Consider the following 26,551-nt stretch of genomic DNA (forward strand, 5'->3'; position numbering starts at 1 on the left):
TTTTTTAAAGCATTCCCCCAAACACTCTTCCATCACAGCTTTTTAAACTGTTATCTCCCCATCAGTTGCTTGCCCGAGGTTTGGTGATGGTTAAGCAATACTATTTGTGAGAGAATTAAGTATTGGCAGTGTGTTTCCAGAACATTTCCGTGGTATCCATCATGACTGAGGAGTCGGGAGGCTCTGGCTTTGTGGAGCTGGTTTCATGTCATCTCTTCAGTGGTGTGAGTTGTGCTGCTCCTCCTGTAATAGGAGGGAGATGTTTTTAGGTGTGTGATTTCTATTTCATAGAGTGCATCAGCCAGTGCCCTAAACTTAAAACACCCCTTTCCCATTCTTCCCAGAGCCTGGCTTTAATTCTATGGACAGCAGACATCTTCCTCCATGGTAATTTTAACATAATATTAATTCATGGATGATAAGATTTTCCTTTTGAAAATAAACCAACAGGAAAGCTTTGAAAGCCTCTGTCAGTTACTGGGTGTGCAGATTTAAGGGAGAGATCAGTTTTAACAAAAGCATGGCTTACATCTGCCTCTGAGACTTGCTGAAGTTGGGAATTCTGTGTCCATTCTCAGGTAAATGCCACTAGTCACCCAAAATAGCATTAACATTTTCCCTTGTATTTTACAGTGAAAGGCAAAGAACAAGAAAACACCACAGATGTGAAAGCAATTAAAAGTAAGATCAATATTTTGTCTATAAATTCAGATCTCTCCTGTCATCTGCCATTTTTACCTTACCCAGCAGGATCATTTCCTTACACTGAGCGCAGATTTGACCTGTGCATCAAACCCAAAACAAACCCAAAACTTAATTCTGTTTCTGAGTATTTATAGTAACTAATCTTTCCTACTCATCTTGCTGAATCTGTAGGTGCAGAGGGTTATTAAATTATGTCAGCCATGAGCTTTAATTCAAAGTGATCAGGCAAGTCGGTCACCTTGTGCATGGTGGTTATTCCTTATCTACAACAAATTGTTCCTGCAGTTTCTTGCTCACACATGGTGTCCTTTGGAGTTTGGAAAATGCAGCTTCACTGTGTCTGCAGGATATGAGTTAACTCTGTCTGATGTGGCTTGTGAGGCTGAAGATGCAAATCCTGGTGAGAAGGAGTAGCTGTTCTGCTGCTGCTCCTCCATGTGGTACAGAGATCTTGCTGCTAAATCTGTTAGAAAAGGGAAAAAAGTCATGATGGAAAAGAAATGTATAAACTCTGGGAAAACAAGTTTGCTTGTCCTGTCAGTTTTTCTTGTAGTACTAAAAGGAGATGAGCTAAATGCATGAATCTGATCTGTTACTTTTATACCCTCAGACAAAATCCTGTTTCTGTACTTGTTAATGTGTTATCTGCATATCAAGACAGAAATAAAGACTTTTTCATCTGGGTGGTCTCTCAAATCAAATATGGGAAACAGTAAGTTGTGTATGACACGATGTGGTGCTGTCCTGAGGCTTCGGAACAGGTGTTTGACCCTTAGATAAAGTAGAATAATTTTTTCTCAGATGTCCATCATACAGAATTAAACTTGAATCTAATTTACAAAAGCCTGGAGCGTTGTGAGGAGTGTGGCTCTGGTTCTACATGAGTAGCCTCCACCAAATTCTCCCATTGCTGCCCTCCCTTGGCCTTGGAAAAAAAGGTATTTTCTCCATCGTTGCTGGTATGAAATACCAAAGGCTTTGTAAGAAGCAGCAAGTGGTGTCTTGGTACCAAACACTTCACAGTAACTCAAATGTTTTAACTCTCCTGTACCTTTGCTCCTGAGGGATCTGTTACCGTGACATGCAAGTCTGAAATTGTCGACTTCTGCCAGCACGTGTCATAAAATTGGGAATAAAAATAAAGTGACGCATCATGGAAGTCATAAACCCCAAGTTTCTTGACACCTTGATGAAACACATCACTGGGAAGTGGTGTGCTGAGATAACGTGTCATCTGACGTGCTTTATTTTTGAGTCAGAGGTGTGAGATGTCCCTGCATGACATCCCAGTCTAAGGCAGCTTCCTGAGAGCTTTGGAAACTGCTGTGAACATGTTTTGTTATTTTCAGCTTTGTCATCAGTTGACAATTAGTTGGTGCCTTTTCGCTGGCAGAGGTTTGTGAGAGGAAGTTCTTCTTTGTTCTTCTTAGCTCCAACACCCAGTCGTGTCCTAAAACAGCCAGAGGGGGTTAAGCTCACATGGGTTTCACAGAGGTATTGCCTTATTGCTTTTTTTCCTCTTAGAACCAAGTGGAGACAACAAAAATATTTTGAAAAATCCTCTTGTTAAAACTCACAGGTAGCTTTGTGGTTCAGGGGTTTGTAACACAGCTTAGCCTTCAAAAAGGCATGGAAATGGATTGGCAGGAGCACTGGAATGAAACTAAATTATTGACAGAGTATTGAGCTGTTACAATAGTGGTTATCAAAGAGGCAGGAAGACTCAGGAATAATATTTCACGTGTGAACTTAGACTTGGCCTCTCTTGCTTTGCTGCTGAATAAGGAAAATCGATTTGGGTGGGAGTGAATTTATTCTTGCTGTAATAAAACTCGTGGTCTTCCCTCTTGTCAGAGCCTCGATCAAAGATAACACACAGTGGTACAACGAGGTTTTAATAAGGCTGAATCTTGCAAACTCCCTGGCTCATTTTGGGGTGCTTAGCATTGGGTTCTGTTTAAAAGAGGTCTTGGGGTCCTTGTGTTTTAATCGTTCCTGTCTTGATTCCAGCTCCAATCCCAGTACATTCCCCTCAGAGAAGCACTAGAAATCATGCCTTGCTGGAGGCTGCAGGACCAAGCCATGTGGCCATTAATGCCATCTCTGCCAACATGGACTCTTTTTCCAGCAGCCGGACAGCTGCCCTTAAGAAGCAGCCAAGTCACATGGAAGCTGCTCATTTTGGAGACTTAGGTAAGACCTCATCACCTCTGGAATAATGTCAGCATTTCTTTTTTATTTCTGGTATACTCACCATCCCTTGGTTTTCAGGCAAGTAGATGAGTAATAAGAATGTGGCTGCTGTTACAGTAACATCTCTGTTACCTGGGAGGGTTTTGAATGGGGACAGCAGTTTGTTTGTTTAAAAAGGTTGCTTTACTTTGTGTTCCACCATTATTTTGGAATTGTCCTGCAATGTAACTGTGAAGAGGCACTTTTGTATCCAACGCCCACCTCTGCAGTACAAAATGGAGTCATTTCCTCTGTGTTTTCCTTTAGGCAGATCGTGTCTGAATTATCAGGCTGAAGAGACCAAATCAAGCCTTTCAAAGACCCTTGAGCAAGTCCTGCAGGACAGTGTAGCCCTCCCTTATTTCATCCAGTTCATGGAGCTGCGCAGGATGGAACACTTGGTGAAGTTCTGGTTAGAGGCCGAGAGCTTCCACTCCACGACGTGGTCCCGCATCCGCGCGCACAGCCTGAACACCGTGAAGCAGAGCTCCCTGGCAGAGCCAGTGTCACCCTCCAAACAGCAGGAATTGGCATCATCTCCTCCAACTGAGTTGCTTGAGGAGAGACTGGAGGATTCTGGCACAGCCCGGCTGCTCCGGGCCGAGCCCGCGGCGTCGGGCAGGAAGGACAGAACTGGGAACAGCCAGAACCACGTGCTCCCGGGTCAGGAGTGTGGCAGTGCCAGTGTTCTTTGTCTAAGAAAGTCGGAGACAGGGACTCACTCTCTTCCAGCTGATCAGCAAGAATCTTCCAAGCTTTCAGTGTCAAACAGAAACAGCCCCTCCTCTGCACTAAAGGACTTGTCAGGAAAACTCATGAAAAGTAAGTGCGTTGAAAAGGTGGGAAATGGGGAGTGTGCAGGGAGCTGCCTCAGCTCTCATGTTCTTAGCAAGGATGGTGGGATGTTGGGAGGAAAAGAATTTTATGTATCAGTGATATTAACTTGTTGTATCAGCTGCTGGTCAGTTTGAACTGTGTATTCTTTGTCTCAATTAAAAGTAAATATACTGCTGAAGAGACTTCAAAATCATTATGTGCTCAATAAGCTTAGGTTGCTTCTGTTCTTACATCTGTAATTGTAAGAAATGAAGATGAACATTGCAATGTCCTGTTCTTCCCTCACCTGTCCCATCCCAACTTAAAAAAAATTGCAGAAAATTTGGATGAAGGGGCTGAGAATTGATAATTAACTTTGCACGGAAGGTAAATATCCTGTATCACGTAAAATAACTTAAGTAATGATTACAAGAGGTTACAAGAGGTGCGTAGAGATCTGTGTGTGGAATGTACTGGTTTTGTTCTTGGATTTATTTGCTAGAGTTCCTCCCCTTGTAACTGATTTGTTGTCATTTGGATTCCACCTCTTCAGAGGCTACTGGAAGTAAGGATGAAATTAAAATATTTCCTTTTGGTAGTAAGCTACATGCACAGTAACCTGCTTCTCTACGTTGCATCTACTCAGTCCTCCCTCATTTGTGGAAGTTTACAGACAAAAAAGGAACATTTCTTTCTTCATATCAGTTCCTTTTGTTTGCCCAACTGTTTCCTCGTGTTGCATCCCTTTCTCTTTGTTTTGTCTTTCTCATTTAGTTCTTTATCATGTACCTCAAAGTCACTGAAACAAGGGAAATTATATTTTAGTCATGAAAAGCACCTCTGCCTTCTGATGCCTAAAAAGAATTGGAAAGCACTGGTCCTCCCTGAGAAATCTGAAAAGCATTTTAGTGTAATTTTTTTCTCTCTTCCAGAGCAGAGTCCCAAGTCTCAAAAGATGATGTGTAAAGCACACAACTTGTTCTGAGGCATCCCATTTTAAGATTGTTTTTTTTTTCCTTGTAGTTCCTTTATTATTCCAGTGATTTCTTTGTGATGAGAGCTAGAAATTGGGAACTTCACTTGCCAGAAAGGTGCTGCTTCTGGGACTGAGGGGTGTGCAGCTGAGGAAGCAGGTGCTGCCTTGTCTGGTGGCAGGGAAAATTCAGAGCACGTTGCTTTATTCTATTTTAGTCCATGCTGGGCTTTTTGTGACCTGGCTGGAGATCACACAGCCACTGCAGCTTCTCAGCAGCAGAGTATCCAGCAGTGCACTGAAAGCTTCATTGGAGGGAACTTGTTGATGAGGATGAGACACTTGCTTTTCTGAAGAGCAGATGTTTGTTATTCACTCCCTGTTTCAGACCAAGGAATTCAGAGTTTGATTCTGTGTTTCTTCCTCGCAGGTATAGAACGGGATGCAGTTAGTACTTTTACCAAATATATTTCTCCAGATGCTGCTAAACCAATCCCTATTACAGAAGCAATGAGAAATGACATAGTTGGTAAGAATTAATGCTGGTTACCCATTTCAGAGCTGCTCCTTCCCTATAAAAGTGTATCTTTAATACCTCACACACTTGCATTTATTTTTATTTTTATGAATTTTAAAGTCAGTTGTAAAATGCTAGTGGATTACAAGTATCAGTGGGTCTGACCTTTCAGTAGTGATGTGCAATATCCCCAGAAGAAATTTCAGAGATTTTACTTAAATTAGGGAAAGAATTACTGGGGCTATGGAGGGGATCCAAATTTAAGTCTCAGTCAAACATTTTAGCCATAATATTATCATTTGGCCACCCGCAGTACTTAAAAAGCTCTTTTTGCTCAGCCAGAACCAGTTGATTCTAGTGGATTTGAACTTCAGTTTTTCAGTCACTATTCACAATTCCATCAGCCAAATCCATATTAAAATTGCCCTGGTCTTTCTTTGCAGCAAAGATTTGTGGGGAAGATGGCCAAGTGGACCCCAACTGTTTTGTTACAGCACAGTCCATAGTGTTTAATGCAATGGAACAAGAGTAAGTTGGTGGAATGATTGGGATTCTCATGTCTCTTGTCCTTTTGCTAAAGGTTCTGTTAGAAATGTTTATGAACACATAACCACATAAGCATTTTTCTGTGCAGCCTTCTGTATTTGCAGCTGCTCAGATCCCTCCCTCCAAACCCATTCTTGTGCTCACCTGCTGCAGTTGGCTGTGCACGCTGTTGTCGTGTTCTCTATCTCTTTCTTGTGTTGTCTGTAAACCTGCCCTGTTTCTTGCTTGTTCTGCTTTTATCCAGCTGAAAGTATCAGACTTCTGGGTGAGAGCTGGTTGGTTCTTAGGGTGCCCTGAGTGCTGGTGACCCTCCATACCTGATTGTCCCTCTCTCTGTGCAGGCACTTTAGCGAGTTTTTACGAAGTCATCATTTCTGTAAATACCAGATCGAGGTGCTGACTAGTGGGACTGTGTATCTGGCTGACATCCTCTTCTGTGAGTCAGCCCTGTTCTACTTCTCTGAGGTGAGTGTCAGGCTTTGGGTTTGCTTTTGTATTCCTTTCTAGCAAATGAAAAAACCTGTTCATTCCTTGATGGCTTTGGATTAGGTATTAGGAAGAAATCTGTCCCTGTGAGGGTGGGGAGGCCCTGGCACAGGTTGCCCAGAGAAGCTGTGGTTGCCCCATCCCTGGAAGTGTCCAAGACTAGGTTGGACAGGGCTTGGAGCAACATGGGATACTGGAAGGTGTCCCTGCCCATGGCAGGGGATTGGAATGAGATACTATTTAAGGTCTTTTCCAACCCAAAGCATTTTGTCATTCTGTGACTAATATCATTTTTAAAAAATGAGGTGTACCTTTTTCTGGGAAAAAATGCATTAAATTATTTCCTGCTCACATGTAGAACTAGTTCAATTGTTCAGACCCATCCACTGTATTGTGGAATGAGTATTTGTGCACATCTTCTCCAGTCAGTGAGTGCTTCTGAGTGTCTCTTTGCTTTGTAGAAGCTTTGGCATAGTCGTCTTGACCTTGCAAATTGAAGTAGTGACTTTGAAAGCCTTAAGTGTTATTACAGATAACAAATCATTCAGCAGCGTTATTTGGAGAGGGCACCAGGTTGGGATGTGATAGGTTAAATGTGGGATTTCACAGTTTCAGGGTCCTGCACCTTTAGGGAATCAGCTTTTGAAATACTTGTCCTGACAGTCTGACAAGCTGATGTAGTTTGGAACAGCAGGTGGGGAAGCTGAGACAATGTGCTGAGTTCAGTGTAAACTAAGTGTAGCATGAAAATGGTGTTTTCTGTCTTTAGTATGAGACAAATAAATCGTTTTTTGGAATCTAAATGTGAAAATCTGTACAGAAATGAAATCTCAGAAGTTTTTAATTTCTTTTTTAAACTAAATCTGTCTGCAACAGAAAAAATAAAAATATTTATGTGTCCTGGTGACAATTTTGCATCACTAATATACGGACCATGTTTCTTGTTTCAAATGGGAAGGAGCAGGTTTGTCTATGCTTATTGAAAGTTTCTTGCTAAACTTCTTTAATTTCTCCTCTTTTTGTGATTTCCCTTCCAGTACATGGAGAAGGAAGATGCAGTTAATGTACTGCAGTTCTGGTTGGCAGCAGATAACTTCCAGTCTCAACTTGCTGCCAAAAAAGGCCAGTATGATGGGCAGGAAGCACAGAACGATGCCATGATTTTATATGACAAGTAAGGGAGTTCAGCAGTTCCTTGATTTTTTGTGCTTGTAGTTTTGTGTTGCACTGTGCAAAAGGAAAATTTCATTTTCAAACCATAACTCTGCAGTCCTTCTGCTGAGATGCATTTTATTCAGGTTTGCACACAAGAACTTTTCACATTTTTCCTTATACATGAGGAGAAAATCCTTGCAAGGATTCCATTCTTAAACATAATTCATAATTTTCAGGACTTGATTGCTTGAGTTTGTTTGGTTTGAAGTATCAAAGCTGATTGGTTGCCATTTGAAAATGTAAAGGATTTAAACCTGATAGCAGGTACATCACTGTAGAAAATCCTTAATGTCCAGATACTGTTGTCCATATAAAGTAGGCTGTAGGAACTGTTATCACACATGATAAAAGTTTGTTCTTAATGTTACAAATTATTTAGTGCTTGTTCTTAGTATTACAAATTATGTTCTTTTTTTTTTAAGGAAGCAGTCAAATCCTTTTTAATATCAAGACTTCCAGGGGAGGAACTTTCCTCCTTTAATTTGTGCTTCACTTTAGCAATAAGACAACTGGAAGACAGACATCAAAACTGCTTCCAGGAAAAGTCTGTTCTTAAGCTTAAGTGTGACTCCTTACCACGAGCTTGCTGAGTTATTACCCAAGGAGGAAATAATAATTGGAGAGGAAGCAAACAATTCAGCCTGAGGCTCATCACACCCATCCATAAACTCAGCTTTCAATGATCTGAGCAGTAGAGCAGATGCTGCTTCAGAGTTCTGGGTGTTTCCTGCTCCATTCCAGCTTCCCTGTCCAAAGCTGTGTGTCACATTCTGCTCACCAGTGATCACATCATGCTCTGCTACTTTTATCTGTTGTGCCTTCAGGGCAGGGCTCTCAGAGCCATTTCTGTGACTGGGGTGTTCTCACCTGCAGTACCTGTAGTTCTCACCTGTAGTCAGTGAGGACCAGGTGTGTGCAGGTTTTGGAATGTCATTACTTCAGGGCCTGGGGGACAGGTGGACTCTGACCACCTGCAAAGGTTTGCAAATCTCTCTGTGCTGTTTGTGCTGCAGGTACTTCTCCCTCCAGGCCACTCATCCCCTGGGCTTTGACGACTCGGTGAGGCTGGAGATCGAATCCAACATCTGCAGGGAGGGGGGGCCTCTCCCCAACTGCTTCACCACTCCCTTAAGGCAGGCGTGGACCACCATGGAGACGGTGAGACCCCTCCTTCAGAACGGGTTTGACAGTTAGAGAGGTGATGTGGAAGTTCTGCAGTGTCCCCTTCAGCATCCCTGATTTGTCCTGTTCTTTTACTGACTTCCTGTTTGCCTGGATAATAGATAATAGCTCTGGTAAAATTTGCTAGGCTGTTTCCCCCAGCCTGATTTGAAGATACCACCCACTGGCTGCTGTTAATGCTCTGTGAAATGTTTGTCTCGGGTAATTAGTGCAGTTTAATGGAAGTAACAGAATTTCCTCCCATGTGAATTGCTATCAGCAGCTTATTTTATATCTTTAGAAAATTTTCCTTTCTCCTAGTAGGAGTTGTTTGCAAGTCTGATATCAGTGCTGTGGCTAATAATGTAACTCTGGGGTACCCAGATACTAGAAATGAGTGATTTGATTCTGGAGCTGCAGAGGAGTTTGAACAGCATAGCAAAATACCTGTAAGCTGTTGGGCTGTCAGGCTTAGTTTCTAAAGGGGGGAAAAAAAAATCTGAACCTCAGTTCCTGTACTGGATTTGTTTAATAGGCAGTTGGGTTTGTTCATTTTGCAGTAGGATTAAAGTTTAAAGCAATGCAGTTGCTAATCCAGCATAATTCCATGTGTGGACACTCCTACTTGTGTTCTGTCTACCCAAGGACTGAGATGCTTGTGTGTCAGCCTCGAATTAAAGAGGATTCTTTCTGTCTCTCAGGTTTTTTTACCTGGTTTCTTGTCCAGCAACCTTTACTACAAGTACTTGAACGATCTCATCCATTCAGTACGAGGAGATGAATTCCAGGGAGGGAATATTGCACTGAGTATCCATGGCCATGGCAGCTCTCCTGACAGTGATTCCATAGGGGCCCCAGATGGCTCTGCCTCCCAGGTACGGATTCCTTGCTTTGATTCTCTTACAGCAAAAGCTGCAGTAGCTTTTCTGTGTCTGTATCCAAGTTCATACACTGTAAGGAAATATCTTATGATTTGAAGCTTCCCATTCCACTTTTATTTAAAGCCTGTTCCATTAGGATGTGTTTAACCTACTGCTGCTAAGTTCTGTCAGATATTGGCAGGGAAGGGTATCTGTGGTATTTGTTGTACCCAAAGCCTTGTGCTACTTTTAGTGCTTTGCCATCAAAGTTACATTTTTGTTAAGCTGTTAATATTACTGAACACTGTTTCATAGTGCCATAACATTTAAAAACTTTTTTTATTAGAAATACCCTTTTTTTTTAATCAATAGGAAGCTGTTGTAACTTGGAAGCTGTGCTACCTGCTTGTAGTATATTTAAACCTCCAAATTTGCAAGGAGGGAATATTCCTCCCCTGGTTGCAAAGTGGGGAATAAAATCTGTGCTCTTGAAAACATCCTGCTGCTTGATAGTCTGAGCAGGGGGAACTGCTGGTAATTGGCTGGATGGTTTAGGAAATGAAGTGCTGCACTCTGTGCTGTGCATTCCTGCTTGTCTGAATAGGAGAATCTCTGGCTCTCTGCATATTTTTGCATAAAGAGCAGCACTTAGACAGAGCAGCAGGGAAGGAGGTTGCAAGGCAGCTGCCATGGATGTTTCTGTTCTGTGCCCAGGTGATAATGGATCGCTGTGTGTTCCTGCTCTCCCTGCTGTTGCTCTGATGTTGCCTTGGCTCTTTTCATGATCTTACATAAATACTCCAGGCCAGAAGATAAATGTTTGTTCTCTGTGCATGGGGGACGCATCTGTGTTTGGGAATTGCTTCCCAAGTGCATGAGAGGGATGAGTGAAGCTTTGGAGGTGGTTCAGTGCTACAGGCTCACAACAGATGATTTGTGTGCACACTCAGATCTGTTGAGCTGATAATGCTCAGCCCTGACACATGTGTGCTGACCTGGGCAGTGTGTCTTTGGCTCTGGTCATAGAACTTTGTCATCATCTGTTTAAAAACAATGTCATGCTGAGGTAGGAATTCATGGCTGAGTAGATGCTTTCTAATTGCTTTATGCTCGTTTATAGACTTGATGGAGGTCTATCTAAGTGTTAAAAGCACTATAATTGCAGTTTTGCTAAGAAGCTGAGTTGTCTGCATTGGGCACTAATACTTAGAATTTTTATTTGTAGTCCAATGTCAAAAAGGCTAATGTTAAAATCCTGAAAAATTTTGATGAAGCAATAATTGTAGATGCTGCAAGTCTGGATCCAGAATCCTTATATCAACGAACATATGCAGGGTAAGGTTCATTTCAGTGTATCTCATCCTTTCTGATTACATGCTTCACCTGTTTCATATTTGCCCTGTCCTCCTGCATGGAGAGTAGGCCTAAACAGAAGATATTAGTCCATGTCTTAACATGTGAAACTAAATTTATTTCAGAAGTGTGACTTAACACTAATAGTGTATGTTTCTCTGACCAGAATGGCAGCCAGAAAAGTATTTCCAATTGATTTTTCTCTTTGTCCCAGTTATTATTCCTCTTTGATCCCAAAATACAGCCAAGTAGCTCCTCTTTGGGGTTAGAATAGAAAAGAATAAGTTCAGGCAACTTTGGTATCGTAATGGGCAAAGGCAAGTTTATTTCTCCCTACCCCCATGGAAGAGAAGGGCTTATACTTCATTTCTTTAGCTGATTGTACAGTTGCTCTTTGTTATAAAGCTCTTCTGCTCTGTGGATCTCGTACAGAAATTGTTTGTTTTGTCCTTTTAGGTCCTGTAAACTGTTTCTCCCTCATGACATGTTTTTGTGATAGTGCAGAGCACTTGCCAGCCCTGCCTGCTGATAGTCCATGACTGAGTCACTGAAGCATTTGCCTGCTTCTAGTTTCTAGAAGAACTTTTCAGATACTCTTCAAATTCAGATGCATGAGAAGAGCGGGAGGTTTTTCCCAGTGTATCAATTTTAGGTGGAAGAGATGGTGCTGGGTAAAATGTCAGTCTCCTGACCCTGGAGTCTTTGTTGTGGTTGCTTTGTTGTTCTCCTGACTGGTAGCTTTCCATAATGCCAAAGCTGTCCTGGTAACCCATATGGTTCTTTACCTCTCCTCAGGAAGATGACGTTTGGACGTGTCAGTGACCTGGGACAGTTCATCAGAGAATCTGAACCAGAGCCTGATGTCAAAAAATCAAAAGGTTTGCTTTCCTCTTTCTCTGCATTCCTGTGAACGTCTGCAGAGCTGCTCTCTTCCCTACTGCAGTCAAGAGAAGCAAGATTCTTGACTCTTTCCAGATCTGTTTTAAGCCAAATAGAGCTGTTTAGGGGATTGTCCTATACTGAAGCAAACCCTGTCTCTGGCCCAGTTTCCTATCCAAATTCTGCTTTTCTGGTCCAGCTGGACTCCGGGGAGTATGAGCAGCCTGTGGGTGTGGGAGCTGTCGATGGAACCTGGCAGGGATGGAAGCTGCTAGCAGCTGAGCTGATGATCAAACCTTCAGAGATTTGGTCTCGAGATGAAAAAGAACTGCAGCTCTTCACATGCTTCCCACCCAGGCTGGGACCTGCTGTTAGTGCTGCTTTCAGCCCTGGTAAAGGCGGATGGTTTGGGCTCAGTGTCAATGAACTGTGGCTTCCACACAGTCCCTTGTCTCTCATGCCACTCCTCTGTGCCCTCGAATGCCAGCAGTGCAACCCCTTCAGAGGGATGACAGGAATTAGCTTTGGGAGAGGTGTGTGCCACAGTTTGCTAACATACCTTGCTTGCTGTTTTTATCTCAACCAGGGTCCATGTTTTCACAAGCAATGAAGAAATGGGTTCAAGGAAACACAGATGAGGTGTGTCCTCTTTCATGTTGTCCTTGTGACTTACTTTCCAGTATATATAAGGGAGATAAAGTATTAAAGTCCTTAATCCTGGCTGTTTCTCTCAGTATCTTTTTTGCTGCACCAACAAGAACTGTGAGACTGTGTGCTAAATATAATCTGATTGCATGGATGTGTGAAACTAGTTTGATCTTTGCCAGTGCTTGCTGGTTTAACTAATATAATGGTTAAATGTGTGCTTGCAGTCCGGGTTTTTCTTACTGTGGTGTTATATAAAATCACAGAATGGTTAGGATTGGAAGGGACCTTAAAGATCAAGTAGGAGTGGAGGTGCTGTTGTTTGTTTTTTACCATGAAGTGACCACTGTACATGGATTACAGGCTGCATTTTTCTCCCCCTCAGAGGGGCTTGGACAAATCCCCAACAGCCAAATCTAAAAAATTTGCTAACTCTCTTGGAAACTGCATCGAGCCATAAATATAAAAATAAAAGCCAAGAGCATTTCCATTGAGGGAGGACACGTTTGTACAGGTCACTGAGTTGTGGAGATTAACCACGACTCCAAGTGCATTGTACTGAGGGCACTGTGTTTTTATTTCAAGAACCTGAAGCTATATCTGTATTTTGGGCTGTTTTTTTCCACGGCAGGCTCAAGAAGAGATGGCTTGGAGGATAGCAAAGATGATAGTCAACGACGTCATGCAGCAGGCGCAATGTGAACAGCCTTCGGAGAAGGTTACGAAGGTAAGGGGGTGGAAAGGCTGCCTGTCTTCATCTGGCTCAGGCCAGGCTGTGGGAGGAGCAGAGCTCTCACTTGCCTTCCTCGTGCCTCTGAAACCCACACTGGTAAATGTTCAAACTGGCATAGCATGATATGAAGAAACAAAGGTTGGAAGTGTTTCGGCCTACGGATGATGTAGGAATTTCTTAACAGATGCCTGTGGTGGTTCTCCTCTGCAGGCATTAAGCTGGTCTTAGTTTGAGTCTTATTAGTTAAAAGGGTGATTTGTGTTGCAGGATCAATACTGTAATTCCTCACTTGAGTTCACACTTGCTGTTTCTTGTTAATCAATACTTGTACATCTGCCTAAAGTGTCAGTAGAACTTGGGGAAGTTGTCTCGTTGGGTGCACTCATTTACACAGTTCTGTCCTTAGACTTTAAAAGGACACAGCAGCCCTGGCCATAGGCTGGGGGTTTAGTGTTGTGTGTTGGTGTTTGGTGACTGTGGTGGTGTTCAGCCCATGTGTTCTCTGTTTAGTTCTGATGCAGCAGTTGGATTTGGTGAAATGTTGGTGACAGCAGGTTACCAAGTTAATGTCTGGTACTTCTGACTGCCTAAAAATTAACTGGCATTATGTTTAGTTGTGGAAGGTAATTTAGTTATTAGACCCAAATAGGTGAATCCATAGTTCACTATGTGACTGCTTCCTTTCTGACAGACCAGTTATGTTTAAATAACTTGTATAATGATTTCATTTGATAGCTTGGCTGCAAGTGATACAATTCCAGTCTGGCTGGATGAAAAGGTCCCTCAGCAGAGTATTTAGAAATATCAAGTGGCTGCAGATGCTCTGGATTCAATTATGCAAATAATCAAAAGGTTGAGTGTGTTGGGATTAGATTTGGGGTTTTTTCTCTCTCAAACTCGAACATACCTGGCTTCAATGTTTTTAAACACAAAATATCTTTCTATTGAGCAATTGCCTTTGTATGTTTTATGGTAGAATGTTCTCTAACCCTGTTTTTCTTTTTCCAGCTATGATTTTAGAAACTCCAGAACAGGAAATCTGTTTTTCCACTTCGAGAATGAGTGAACTTTCCCTTTTGGTGGATTCTTTAACACAGCCAATAAAAACAAAGCACTGTTACTCCAACCGCCGAGATCTCCCTCATTTCTAAGGAAGAATGAAAGAGAAGCAATCCTGGACCTCCACTGTAGAGAGTGAAGAAACACTTTTTCCTGTTGTATGTGGCATTCACAGTAATGATGGTTTTTAGAGATGAAGATGCAGTTTACAAATGTGTCACTGAGAAACTGTGATCGACTTCACAAATACTTGACCCTGTCTCAAAAAGACTCTTAAGCAAAATGTCTGGAATGGGACACAGGCCACAGCAGAGGGGAAGGTTTTGCTGTAATTTCTAGTTCTACTACTTGTAATTTTTAAACACAATTGCAAAGGCCTCGGGGCACATCCCCTCCACTGGCCACTGGAGAGGTGAACCTGGAAGGGTGAATTCATGGGCAGTGAATGACCTAGAAAGTTCTTAAGTTTTATTTTTCCGTTACTTGAAATAGATGAGTATTCAACTGTAAGATAAATGTATTTTACTTTCATAACTACATTAACTTTGAGGGCAGGATAGAAGGATCAGGAGCGAAGCCTGGACAGTGTAACTCCTCCTTGCTGAGCTCGTGCCCCTGCACACACACATCCCCTCCTTCCACCACAGAGCACACTCGGATCCTGCACCTGGGCAGCTCCCAAGCCACGGCTCCGAGCAGGTTGGATCCTGGAAACTGCTCCATTTTCTGTCCTCTCCATCCCACGAGCGAGGAAAAAAAGTAATTGCTGCCATTCTCCACTGCTTGTTGTCCTCCAACCGGCACAGTATCTAATTCCAGATGTTTGGTTTACAAAGAAAAGCAATTTTTAATGACCTCTGGCCTTCTTCCTGACACTGTCAACACTTACCATGTTACACAGCACCTCTTTTTTTTTTTTTTTTTTCCAGTGAATTGATTTTTGCAGGGTATCAGAAGTACTCAGTGTCTCACCATTATGTTACTGCTGCATTTTTAGTATACAACACTTATTTTGGGTCTTTTTTTTTTTTTTTACTCTGATAATTGCTTTTTTCCTCAAACTTGTGCAAAGAAATCACTATGCGAAGAACTCAAATCATTTCCAATGTTCAGAATATCTTGATTGACTAGCAAGTGTTATTCTGTTGCAATATTCGATTGTATAGAGACACACTGTATTGTCTATGAAAAAGCAAAAAGAAAAAAAAGGCTGTGTATAGGTTTTTGGTACTATGTACCACCTCTTATTTCTCTCATACTCAAGCATTCATGTACTTAAAACATACTATATTTAATTGTGTTTTGATTTAAAATATATAAATATTAAAATTTGTGTCAATTTTCTGTTTTCCTGGGATTTGGAAGTTACGTGGGGTTTTTTTAGTGTGAGTTTTAGGGGTTTATAAAAGAAACAAATCCCTGAATGCTTTGTCCTTGGCAGTTTTGGCCACGTTTCCTTAGTGGATTTTGTTAATGGCAGTGTGGTGAAATACTAAATAATACTAGTAATAATAATCCAATCTACAGAACTAAATCACAGGACATGTCAGAATTGGCTGGGAAAGGGGTAGAAGGGGCAGGGCTTGGTGCTGTAATGCAGTATTGAACTGTGCATGCTTGAATCCTCTTCTGTGCAGGAATTTAACCCCTCACCTGTTCTTGGTGCGAGGCTGACTCAGTTTTCCAGCTGGGCAGGATCCAGACTAGCCGGTGAGTGTGTTCAGGGATTAGAGGCCCCAGGTTTGGGTGTGAGTGTTGCACAGGGCTGAGTTCCTTAAGCTGTTGTGCTGTCTGGGGTGGATGTGGTCACATGGAGTGTGAGACTCGGCTGACCTTGAGTCGCTCTGGGTCTAGTTTTGGTACCGAACACCGGAGGTGTGTTTTGGAAGGGCAGCGCGGGCGGTGCCCCGGGGGAGTCTCGAACCCGCGGCCCAGGGTCGGCGCTGCCCGCCGGCCGCCAGGGGGCAGCAACGCCGCGCTCGGCCTCTCCCGCCGTGGCCACGCCCCTTCCGGCCCACATGGGGCGCGCGCACATGGCCGCGGTGAGCGGGAGCGGGGAGTGGGGCTGGACTGCTGGAATTCCACGGGGGATGCTGGGCGGGGGGGGATGCTGGGGCGCTCTGGGGTTCCCCCGTGGGGCTCCCGCTGACCCCATCCCGCGCGGGGTCCTGCTCAGTGCGGGGGGTTTCTCCCTTCCCCGGTGTCCACGCCGGGTCCCCCCGTAGCGGCTCCTTCTTCCCCACGCGGGTATCGTTGCCCGGGTGGGGGGCTGTTCCCGCTGCCCGGTGGGGTTCCCGGCCCTGAGCGCGCTGTCCCGCAGAACATGTCGCCGGACGAGGATGTGCAGCGGCTCCTGATCCAGTTTCGGGATGAGGCAGGAGAGTCCCTGGGCTCGCCCTTCGACGTCCCGGTCACCATCACCCCGGACAAGCTGCAGCTGGTCTGTAACGCCCTCCTGCAGAAGGTGAGACCCCTCCCGAACTGCCCCGGCACTCCCGAGTCCTACCCGGGGCTGCCCCTCGCTACCTCACCTGCCCTTTCTCCCGCAGGATGAGCCGGTGCCTCTGGCCTTCTTCGTCCACGATGCCGAGATTGTGGCGTCGCTGGAGAAGACCCTGGCGGGGCAGAGCGTGGAGACGGAGAAGGTGCTGGACATCATCTACCAGCCGCAGGCGGTGTTCCGGGTGCGGGCGGTGACGCGCTGCACCAGCTCCCTCGAGGGGCACACCGAGGCCGTCATCTCCGTGGCCTTCAGCCCCACCGGAAAGTACGAGGGTCTGCCTGCAGGCAGGGGGCTCGGGGCTCGGCACCAGCTGTTCTTGTCCTCTCCTGGGGACACTGTGCTGAGCCGGGGTCTTCATCCTCTCCCAGGTACCTGGCGAGTGGCTCTGGAGACACCACTGTCCGCTTCTGGGATCTCAGCACAGAGACACCGCAGTTCACGGCCAAAGGTGGGTGTGGGGTGTCCCTCAGGGACCCCCTGCCTGCTTGGGGGACAAGCAGAGCAGAGCCTGGTGCTGCCTGAGCTGTGTAGGCAGAACCATGGCTTGGGAAGGGAGGGGCTCTCTTTGACGAAGTGGAAGAAGAGGGGCTGGCCAGGAGGAGCACAGGGGGTTCCCCCCATCTTGTGCTTCCTTGGAGTGGCTTTCTGCTGGGACACTGAGGATAATCACAGCTCTCCACTCATGCCCACTCGTGCTCTCTCTGCCAGGTCACCGGCACTGGGTGCTCAGCATCGCCTGGTCACCGGATGGCAAGAAACTGGCCTCGGGCTGCAAGAACGGCCAGGTACGTGTTGGCTCCCTCTGTGTGGGGCTGGGGGTCTGTGGGAGTTTGGAGACCCTCTGCAGCCCCATTCTGAACTCAAACCAAACTTGGTGAAGGGCTGTGGGGGATTAGGGGTGACGGCTTGTGTTTCCTGGGCTGTGAGGGATGTATCCAGTTGTTTCGAGCAGGATTGCTGTGCCCCAGAGGAGCTCTGTGTGTGGATGCATTGTGGTATTGGGAGTAGTGTCTCCAGATTCTGTGCCAGGCAGAGTTCTGGCTTTGTCACCTTGTGGACCTCTTGTTGCTGAGTCCTGCTGTCTTGTGGCAGATGCTTTTCCCTCCGTGCAGGAAAGAGTCCAGGCTCTAGATGTGGTCCTTGGCAGGCGGCTCCATCACAAGGGAGGTGTCTGGATTGAGAACGGTTATTGCCCAGCCAAGCCAGGGCTGCTGTTAGTGTGACCCAGACATGCAGCAGCAGCCTGTTTTGCAGCATTCTCACGCAGATACAGCCAAATTCCCTCTTGTAGGAATGTGAAGGGGGCTCTACCCTGGCTGTGGGGAAGAATGGGTGTGCTTAAGGTGCAGAAATGCCTCGGGAAGCGGGAGCACTCAGCTAAACGCGAGTCAGGAACTTGCTGAGCTGTAGAGGGGCAGTGGCATGTAGAGGAGCAGCCATGGAACTGCCAAGCTTGTGATTCCATCCCCAAGACTGGGCCAAGGTGGTTCTGCTGTGGTTTGGTGCTGGTCTGGCTTTAATCGAACCCAGGGAGCTGCTTGTCCTCTATTTCCCTATTTTTCCCAGGTTCTCAAGTAGGAGATGACTAATACCTTGGCTCTTTAGATGAACATTTATGTAGAGAGAGAATCAACAAGAGAAAACCAGCATGTGTCCCACCCACAGAATCTGATAATAAGCAGCACTTAGCACACTGTGGCTTTCGTCGCGCTCTGCAAACACTCACTGAGTCTCTGGCACAGGGTGGCTTTTTGGGGACCTGTATCCGTTTTGAGTTGAGTCAGATAATTTAGTCAGATAATTTGTAGCAGCAGCGCTGTAGGCAGAGAGGAGGGCAGTCAGCTCTCATTCTTTTGGGTGTCAGCTGACGGCTGCAGGGATCTGGAAAGGCACCCAGCCCCCTTCCCTTGCTCCTCCTGCCTCTGCCAGTTTCAGCGGACACCAGGGACACCTTTGCTTCCTAAATGGAGCTCCAGCGTCCCTGGGATTCACATGATGTCTGTGGCCTGACGCGACCCTCTCGCTTCCTCTCTTGGACAGATATTTCTCTGGGACCCAGCCACGGGCAGCCAGATCGGCCGGGTGCTGTCTGGCCATTCCAAATGGATCACATGTCTGTGCTGGGAACCGCTCCACATGTAAGTGAAGGGCCAGCCCAGCCCTTCCCCTTGACTCCTATGGAAAAGAGCAGCCTGACCTGAAGGGCATTGCTCCTGTTTGCCTTTCTCCTGTTATGGGAAAAAGCATGTGCAGGAGAACGGCTCCCAAGGTGGGCTGGGAAAAATGTGTCCAGCTGGGAGAGCCAGGAGCCCCAGCCATGAAGTCACTGCCAGGCTGTGCCTCTTTCCCCCTGTGTAAAAGACATACCTGCCTCTGGAAAGCACTGCTTTTGTGGTGCTGGACAAATATTTGGTGTGCTCCTCCATGGCATGCTGAGCTGGGAGCAGGGAAGCCTGGAGGTCCCCAGGTGCAGGCTCTGCAGAGCATTCCCTCCTGCTCTCCTGATCCTGCTGGCCTCTGTCATCCTGTTTGTTTATCATGAGGGATGATTAACTGTGCAATCCCCTTATCCCTTTGATCAGCTAAAGCTCCCTCTGGGAGAGGTGGGTGGAGGGGGCAGTTATAGCCAATAATCCAAGACGTTATAGAAATAAATAAAAAAAGAAAGAAAAAGGGTCCCTTCAGTGCAGGGCCCTGCAAATTGAATTTGCCAGTAGGAAGCTCCAGCTATTTGCAAACAATTAACTGGATTAGCGAAAAATGATTGTAAAGGAGCAGGGGGAAATGGAGAGGAGAGACATGACCCGGCAGGGCTGCACTTCTCTTTTCTCCAGCCAGTCCCAGTGCAACGGGAGAGGCTGTTCTTCCTCACTGCTCCTCATGGCACCAGGCTGAGTGATGAAGGTGTTGTGCAAAGGACAGAGGGTTGTGGCTCCCCTGTCCTTGATGGGTTGTGCCAACTGCTTCCAGATGTGTTAAATTTGTCCCCCTAAGCCACGTGGATGGACGTTGCTCCTTTCGGTCCTGCCAGCACAGGAGCACTCTGTCCACAGGCTGGAGATAAGCATGGCATAGGCAGGGGAGCATCCAGTGCATTCCCAATGCCACTGGTCTGCACTGCCTTGGTGAGGCTGGTCCCCTGCCCAGGGCTCTCCTCAGCCAGTGCCTGGGGAAGGTACCAGTTTTGGTGTGCCTTCTTAAGCCAGCTGGTTAAAGCTGTGCCCTGTGCAAACAAGGTCATTGCCAAGGGCTCAGGTGCCAGGTTTACCCTGGATTGATGCCAGGGTGCAGCCCAGGAGTTGGTTTGAAGGAAGCATTTGTCTGCCTCTCCCCTGCTTTGTGGGACTTTGGTCTCTGTAAGTCAGTGCTCTGCCCCTGCCTGGCCTCTTGCAGATCTTAAGCCAAAAGACAGTTGTATTTTATTGACTTCTGGACCCTTGAATCCGCTGGGGGTGGTGGGGAAAGAGCTTGGTGGAGGAGCTGTGTGCGCTGCACAAATGGATTTGATCTGCTTTTTCCCCAGAAACCCAGAGTGTCGCTACCTGGCGAGTGCCTCCAAGGACGGCAGCGTCCGCATCTGGGACACACTGATGGGCAGGTGTGACAAAATCCTCACGAGCCACACGCAGTCGGTGACGTGTGTGAAGTGGGGGGGCGATGGCTTGATCTACTCCTCCTCCCAGGACAGGACCATCAAAGTCTGGAGGAGCCAGGATGTGAGTGAGGCAGCAGCCCCGGGGCTGCTGGCAGAGGGGGCTGGGCACAATGTGTGGTAGCTTTGTCTGCTCTTCCTGGCACAGCTTGTGCAGGAAAACAGAGCTGCAGAGCAGGTGCTGTATCTTCTTGAGTATCAAAACCTGTTGCTTGACACAATTTGGAAGGGGTGGTTGTTGTGCAATATTTTCATCTCTAAGGGCATTAACTGGGGCTAAAAGCTGGAAACATCCCGGAGGCAACCTGTGCTGGTGGGTGTCCTCAAGCTCCTGTGGGAAACTGATTCCCGAAGCTCAACTGTGTCGTTTCTTCCCCGCCGCAGTCCTGCCTGCTGCTTGGGCGAGAGGGTTGGGAAAGTTTGGTGTTGGTCTTTGCAGCCCGGTGGGTCTGGTGGGTGCTGGGCAGCCTGGCTGTGTGCTGCCTCCCTCCCTGAGGGGTGGTTGTGTCCCCAGGGGGTGCTGTGCCGCAGCCTGCAGGGCCACGCTCACTGGGTGAACACCATGGCCCTGAGCACCGACTACGTCCTCCGCACCGGGGCCTTCGAACCCGCCGAGGCCACGATCAACCCACAGGACGTCAGCGGCTCCCGTGAGTGCAGCACCCTCTTGCAGGCGGGGGGAGGCAGTGGGGAGGATAAAGGGGAGGCATGATACCATGTTGCCACGAGCCAAAGCAACCTTGGGAGCTGGGAGCAGGTCTTGTGCTCCTGTCGGTCATGCTGACAGCTGTGATCTTCCTCGCCCTTGCCAGGGCTGAGCAGTCTGGGGGATGGGAAGGTCGCTCTGTTTCCAAGGGCTTTTGCTCCCAAATTGCCCTTGGCAAAGAGGAGGTGGGTGAGAAGTCACAAATGCGTCTGCTTGGCCCACGGAGCCAGGATTGGAATTGGCATCTCAGGGTTATAAAGTTTCCTTTCTCCGGATTGCATATCTCTCTTCCCCTTTCCTTTTCCCTTTCTTAGTGGCAGAACTGAAGGACAAGGCTCAGCAAAGGTACAACCAAGTCCGGGTGAGTCCCCTTCGTCCCTGCTGTCATTTCTAACACTGCCACTGGTGGAAGCAGTAAACGTGCACAGTGGGCTCTGGGCCCCAACACTGGTGTGCTTCTGAGCTCTCCACACCTGGCCCATACAAGACTTGGGCTCTTTCATCCCTTTCTCAGGGCCAGGAACCAGAAAGGCTCGTCTCGGGGTCAGATGATTTCACCCTGTTTCTCTGGAGACCAGCAGAAGACAAGAAGCCACTGGAGAGAATGACAGGCCACCAGGCACTGATCAACCAAGTCCTCTTCTCGCCAGACACCCGGATAATAGCCAGTGCTTCCTTTGACAAGTCCATAAAGCTCTGGGATGGTAGGACAGGAAAGTGAGTTGTTTTGTTCTGTTGCAGAGGTGGTGCTAGCATAGGGTCTGCAGGGGTGGGCTCCAGTGTCATTGCCAGCAGCCCTCTGGTGTGTTCAGCATCTCAGCAGCCTGAACTCCTGCAGGGTCATTCTGCTGCCTCTGTCTTTTTCTGCCCTTGGGAAGTCCCTTGTCTGGCTCTTCTTGTGTCAGGGGGTCTTGTGCTTGGCTGTGTGTGTGCAGCGCCACTGCCACCCAGCCACAGCACTGCCTGGCACCTGTGGCACACACAGTCTGCTGCAGGGTGAGTTCTCTGAGCTGCAGTGGGATGGGATGTTCCACTCGGCTGATCTCCTGAAGATGTGTGTGTTGGGCACTGTAGACTGACCCAGTTTAAACAGTTCCCGTGCCAGAGAACAGCTTGTTCTGGATGATGCAAATTCTTGTAGTTACAAGTGGTGCTGTTGGTGTTTGGATGCTCCTGGAATCCAGCTTTTAGCCTTCAGCTGGAGTACTGGTGAGCTCTTGGGGCAGCAGTCCTTCCCTGCAAAGCAACCTTTATGCTCGTGAGCTTGGCATTCCTGTCAGTAATTTTAAAGGTCCCTCTAAATCCAGGCTGCTCGGCCAGAAAAAGGAAGAACACATCTGTGCAGTAAGGCTGTAGCGTTGCCTGCTGGGTAAGAGTTTCTTGGCAGATGAGGTGAGATGAAGAGTCATCCTCCAGAAGGTTCTGGGAGGGTTTTTAGATGGACTGAACAACCTGTGGACTCTGTCTCGCAGTTGACTGGCTGGGGTGTGCTGAGCGTCTTGTGACTGGGCTGGTTTGCTCACGGGTGGAGAAGAAACAGGAAGACCAGGGCAGGTTTGGAACAAGCCGTGCTGCTCTAACAGCTTGTGCTCTGCCCCAGGTACCTGACATCGCTGCGGGGGCACGTCTCGGCCGTGTACCAGATCGCCTGGTCGGCCGACAGCCGCTTGCTGGTGAGCGGCAGCAGCGACAGCACCCTCAAGGTATGGGATGCCAAGACAAAGAAACTGGCCATCGATCTTCCTGGCCATGCAGATGAGGTGAGCTGTTTGGTTGAGGTGAGGTGCTGGTGTTTGAGAGAGGCAGGAGTGACTCCTCCTCCCAGCAGAACTAACTGTCTTTTCCGTAACATCAGGTGTATGCAACGGATTGGAGCCCGGACGGACAGAGGGTGGCGAGTGGAGGGAAGGATAAGTGTTTGAGGATGTAAGTAACCTGTTGTCTGTCCATAGAGGATGTTGCAGCTACTCCGTGTGTCCCTCAGAACCACAGGCTCCTTGCAGAGACCTGCATGGTTAGGGCATGATCTGTCCTTGCAGAGAGCACAGCGCTGGGTCACACTCTGCCTTGGAGACCTGACCTCCCTCGGGGCAGGATCTGCTGCTGTCCCCTGGCAGCTGACTAGAAAGCAGAGTCCCTGCAGCTGAGCAGTCTGGGTGAAATTTGACTCAGATGTTTTGGCTCCTGGAGAGGGGAAAGAACATTTGTACCAGTTGGTCAGACCTTCATTTCTCACCTTGCTCCCTCTCCCAGTTATGCAGACGGACAGATTCCTGTGAGCTGGCTGCCATTTGACCATGGCTGGTGAACCCAGTCCCTGGGCCCTGCTGTGCTGCTCCCATATGGTGCCTGTGGGCAGCACTGGTGCCCAACCACAGGGACAAAGCAGCTCTTTCCATTTGCAGATGGCGTCGATAGGAAGAGAGACACGAAGCTGCTGGTCCTGTCCTCGGCACAACGTGCCTGGAAGATCTCCAAGGGGAAGGATGACGGAGGCCGACCCGAGCACGACTCCCTGTTCCTGTTGGCTACTCTCCCTCTTGGACTCTTTCCTTATATTTATTTAAGGAAATTTTAATTCTAGTTCTTATTAAGAGCTGTGCTTTGCAGGATGATTTCCTCTGAACATTACAGGAGGGATATCTCATCTGCCTGCATCTCAACTGGCTTTTTATTGGAATTTCAGCCTCACAGAAGCCCTCTGCCTTGAAAGGGGCAAGTGAAGGGCAGGGATGGCTCTTGCCCTTTCTTGGCTGTGTGAAGAATCCTACGGAGAAGAGGGGTTTAGTGGGAACTGAAAGGGTTGTCCCTGTGTGACCTTCAGAGAGAGAGAAATGGGAAAATTCAGGACATCAATTACATTGCAGAATTGTGCTCAGCTGCGTGTCTGGGACAAAGATCTGCTGTGAATAAGGTCTTGGGGCTTCTCCTTATTCCAGTAAGGTTTTGCCTTTCCACTCAGCCCACTTCCCTGTGGGCTGTGCTGAGCATTATCTGTGGATTCTCTGCGTCCACAAAGGATAACTCCTTCACTTGTCTGTTCAGGGTCCAACGTGCATGGACTTCAAATGACTGCTGGAGCTGTGCAGAGTTCTCAACAGCTCTTGGAAATGGGGAAATGAGACACTTGTGCCTCTGAACAGGGGAGGAAGCATCCATTTCCCATCCACCGCTGGCTCGGGGGGAAGGAAGGATAGGGTGGGGAAGGGGAAGAATGGAGCTGGCATTTGGGGTGGTGTTTGTCCCTTGCCCTGGATATGTGCTGACAGCAGGACTGGGACTGTCACAGTAAATAGCAAAACTTCCATTGCACAGGGTTGGCTCCTTCTGGAATTTCTTAAGTGCATTTACTTGCCCAGTGGGTGAGAGGGATTCACACTGTCAGTTGTGTATTTCTAAACTTGCTTATGAGCCTTTTTATAAGTCAGTTCAGGCTTCCAGCCATCATGAGACGAATAAACCTGGATTTACTGTTTATTTCCAGGATGCTTATGAAACAGTGAAAATCAAGATGTGATTACTAAGGAGCAGACAATTATATTGTCAAATTTAGTTGCAGCAGGTTAATATGAAGGTCAAAACATTCTCCATAGCCCTCATCCTGCAGTTACTACTCAGTGGTTACAACAACTCAGAGTGGGAGTTTGGGTCTCAGATGCTTCCCAGCTGCAGAAGATGCATTTTAGGACTTTTTTCCTGCTGGCAGGATTGCTTTGGAGAATTAAGAGGGGATGGTGCAGTAATGGCCATTTGCTTGTTTGCAAGTGTTCAGGGGAGAAAAAGACTGGAACAAAGGGTTAAATCTTTGATATGGCTGAGAAGACAATTTGTGGTTCCTGTTGTTAGTTTCTCTTTTTGCCAGCAAAGTCAGCAGGCTCTGTCTTTGTGGGATCTTTTGGAAGACCTCAGTATCCCCTAGCTGCTCTTTCATTAATGTGCTTCTTCCAGCTGGTTCTTGCTGACAGTGAAGGCCATGTTGCATCCAATCTGCATAAACAAAACCTTTCCTAACGCACTGAGGTGAATGTCGTGGGACAGGGTGATTTAAAACTGTAGCTGATAATTCTGCCTCCCCAGACTGCTGTGCCCTTGGGAAGGAGAGGAGCAGGTCTCTGGTAGTGGCCAGGAAGTGTGCCTGTTTTGAAAGTTTTTTGGGATGCTTGTGCTAAAGAAAACATTCCACCCTTGGGAATTCAGCTCTGTGTCCCCAGGTCTGACTTGCTGAAAGCAGCAGCTCCTGGTGTGGCTCTTTGCAGGGGAACAAGCATCGTTCTCTGCTTCCTTCCCTGAAGTGCTGCACGGGGTCACTGTGCCCCGGCAGTGCTGGCTGTGTTTTGTGTTGGAAGCAGGGATGTATTGGAGCTGAGGGAGGCAGTCCTGCCTGTGGGAGCTGGCTTGGCTGTGCATGTGTGTAGGTGTACCTAAAATAAATCAGTGTACCTTGTCCCCTGATTTCCAAACCAAAGCAATTGCTGTGCCCTCTGGCCGTGCTCCTGCCATCCCTTCAGACTCTGCTTCTGTGACATTTGGCACCAAGCAGAGCCTGATTAAAACCCACCTTCCTAATGCTGGAGCAGAAAGGTTTTCCAAAGGGGAGACCTCTTGAAGAAAGAGGGCCTTGCAACTAAGTTTACACCAAAATAAGCTCTCTTGGCCTTAATCTTTCTCTGATCTGATAGCAGGTAGATTTTTGAACCACGCTCAGTGATGGGTTTGCATGTAAACCAAATTGTATTTTCTTATCCAAGCATCTGCTACTATTTTTATCATTCATACAGCACCAGCCTTCATACATGCTAAGTGCTGGCCCCGCTCCAGCTGTATTCCTGAGCAATTCCGTAACACTCCTCCCAGTTTCATTTGAATGCGGCACTTCCCGGGCCTGGCTCTGCAGTCTCCCGCCTGGAGAGCTGCTGCCCTTCCCTTCGGAGCTGGCTCCTTCTTGGCAGGAGGTGCAGTGGGCGCGTGACCTCCCTCGCTCCGCCGGCGCTGGGGGTGGGAGCTTTAATTAGCCGATTTTGGGAGTTGCAGATGCAAATTAGGGCTGATGGTTGTTATTAACGGGGAAGACGTTACTTTTCGTTAAAAGGACAAATCTAGAAGGTAAGGCTGGAGCTTTCTGATTGCTCTTCTGGGAACGGCAGCACTAACCTCTGCTGAAACAGCTGAGCTTTTCCAGTGCTGTGTGAAAGGAATCTCAGGATCTGCTCCTGTGTTTCAGTCCAAGTTCCTCCTGAGTTACTTGTTAAACATCCCACACAGGTTTTCCTACCACAAGGGCGTTATTTTTCACTGGTAATACAAGAATAATTTTAAGCATATCCAGAAACTGTCCCACAGAGCCCTCTGACACTTTCCTCTTTAAAAGCTGTGATGCCACCATTAATTTTGTTATAAGTCCCCAATGGGAGGACAGTGATGTTAAGGACTGGGAAGCGTGCCAGTCCTCTGAGAAAGGTTTACCTGTCTAATAAATTCCTGAGTATGATGGAGGGAAGGAAGGGATATGA

At 47.1% G+C, this 26,551-nt stretch overlaps 2 protein-coding genes across 3 annotated transcripts; both read left to right on the forward strand.

The window, feature by feature from the left end:
• Positions 1-639: 639 nt before the first annotated feature.
• AKAP10 (A-kinase anchoring protein 10) lies at positions 640-15,519 on the forward strand. Its single transcript, XM_017821616.1, has 14 exons — positions 640-681; positions 2,716-2,898; positions 3,205-3,759; positions 5,157-5,255; positions 5,687-5,771; positions 6,131-6,254; positions 7,313-7,449; positions 8,504-8,648; positions 9,353-9,526; positions 10,737-10,846; positions 11,660-11,742; positions 12,330-12,382; positions 13,020-13,115; positions 14,130-15,519. Exons 2-14 carry the CDS (start codon positions 2,817-2,819, stop codon positions 14,133-14,135), a joined length of 1,749 nt encoding a protein of 582 aa, XP_017677105.1. The 5' UTR covers positions 640-681; positions 2,716-2,816; the 3' UTR covers positions 14,136-15,519.
• Positions 15,520-16,187: 668 nt separating this feature from the next.
• Positions 16,188-23,952, forward strand: NLE1 (notchless homolog 1). Of its 2 annotated transcripts, none has more exons than XM_017821618.1 (13): positions 16,188-16,222; positions 16,501-16,644; positions 16,730-16,947; positions 17,052-17,131; positions 17,392-17,468; positions 18,724-18,821; positions 20,207-20,399; positions 20,850-20,985; positions 21,356-21,402; positions 21,556-21,758; positions 22,642-22,801; positions 22,897-22,967; positions 23,447-23,952. In XM_017821618.1, exons 1-13 carry the CDS (start codon positions 16,199-16,201, stop codon positions 23,457-23,459), a joined length of 1,464 nt encoding a protein of 487 aa, XP_017677107.1. In that variant the 5' UTR covers positions 16,188-16,198; the 3' UTR covers positions 23,460-23,952. The 2 variants fall into 2 exon arrangements, with proteins under 2 accessions (XP_017677107.1, XP_017677106.1); XM_017821617.1 differs by lacking the exon at positions 23,447-23,952 and adding an exon at positions 23,081-23,440.
• Positions 23,953-26,551: the final 2,599 nt, after the last annotated feature.

This window comes from Lepidothrix coronata, unplaced genomic scaffold (assembly GCF_001604755.1).
Source record: "Lepidothrix coronata isolate B3197 unplaced genomic scaffold, Lepidothrix_coronata-1.0 Scaffold91, whole genome shotgun sequence".
NCBI classification, from domain to species: Eukaryota; Metazoa; Chordata; class Aves; order Passeriformes; family Pipridae; genus Lepidothrix; species Lepidothrix coronata.

What these genes read in the sequence shown, in the direction of transcription:
- AKAP10 (XM_017821616.1), top strand. Translation starts at nt 2,817, where the DNA reads ATGGACTCTTTTTCCAGCAGCCGGACAGCTGCCCTTAAGAAGCAGCCA. An exon ending in TGCTCATTTTGGAGACTTAG is followed by an intron (nt 2,899 to 3,204) that starts GTAAGACCTCAT and finishes GTTTTCCTTTAG; the next exon opens with GCAGATCGTGTCTGAATTAT. An exon ending in TGATGTCAAAAAATCAAAAG is followed by an intron (nt 11,743 to 12,329) that starts GTTTGCTTTCCT and finishes TATCTCAACCAG; the next exon opens with GGTCCATGTTTTCACAAGCA.
- NLE1 (XM_017821617.1), top strand. Translation starts at nt 16,199, where the DNA reads ATGGGGCGCGCGCACATGGCCGCG. An exon ending in GGCGCGCGCACATGGCCGCG is followed by an intron (nt 16,223 to 16,500) that starts GTGAGCGGGAGC and finishes GCTGTCCCGCAG; the next exon opens with AACATGTCGCCGGACGAGGA. An exon ending in GTAACGCCCTCCTGCAGAAG is followed by an intron (nt 16,645 to 16,729) that starts GTGAGACCCCTC and finishes TTTCTCCCGCAG; the next exon opens with GATGAGCCGGTGCCTCTGGC.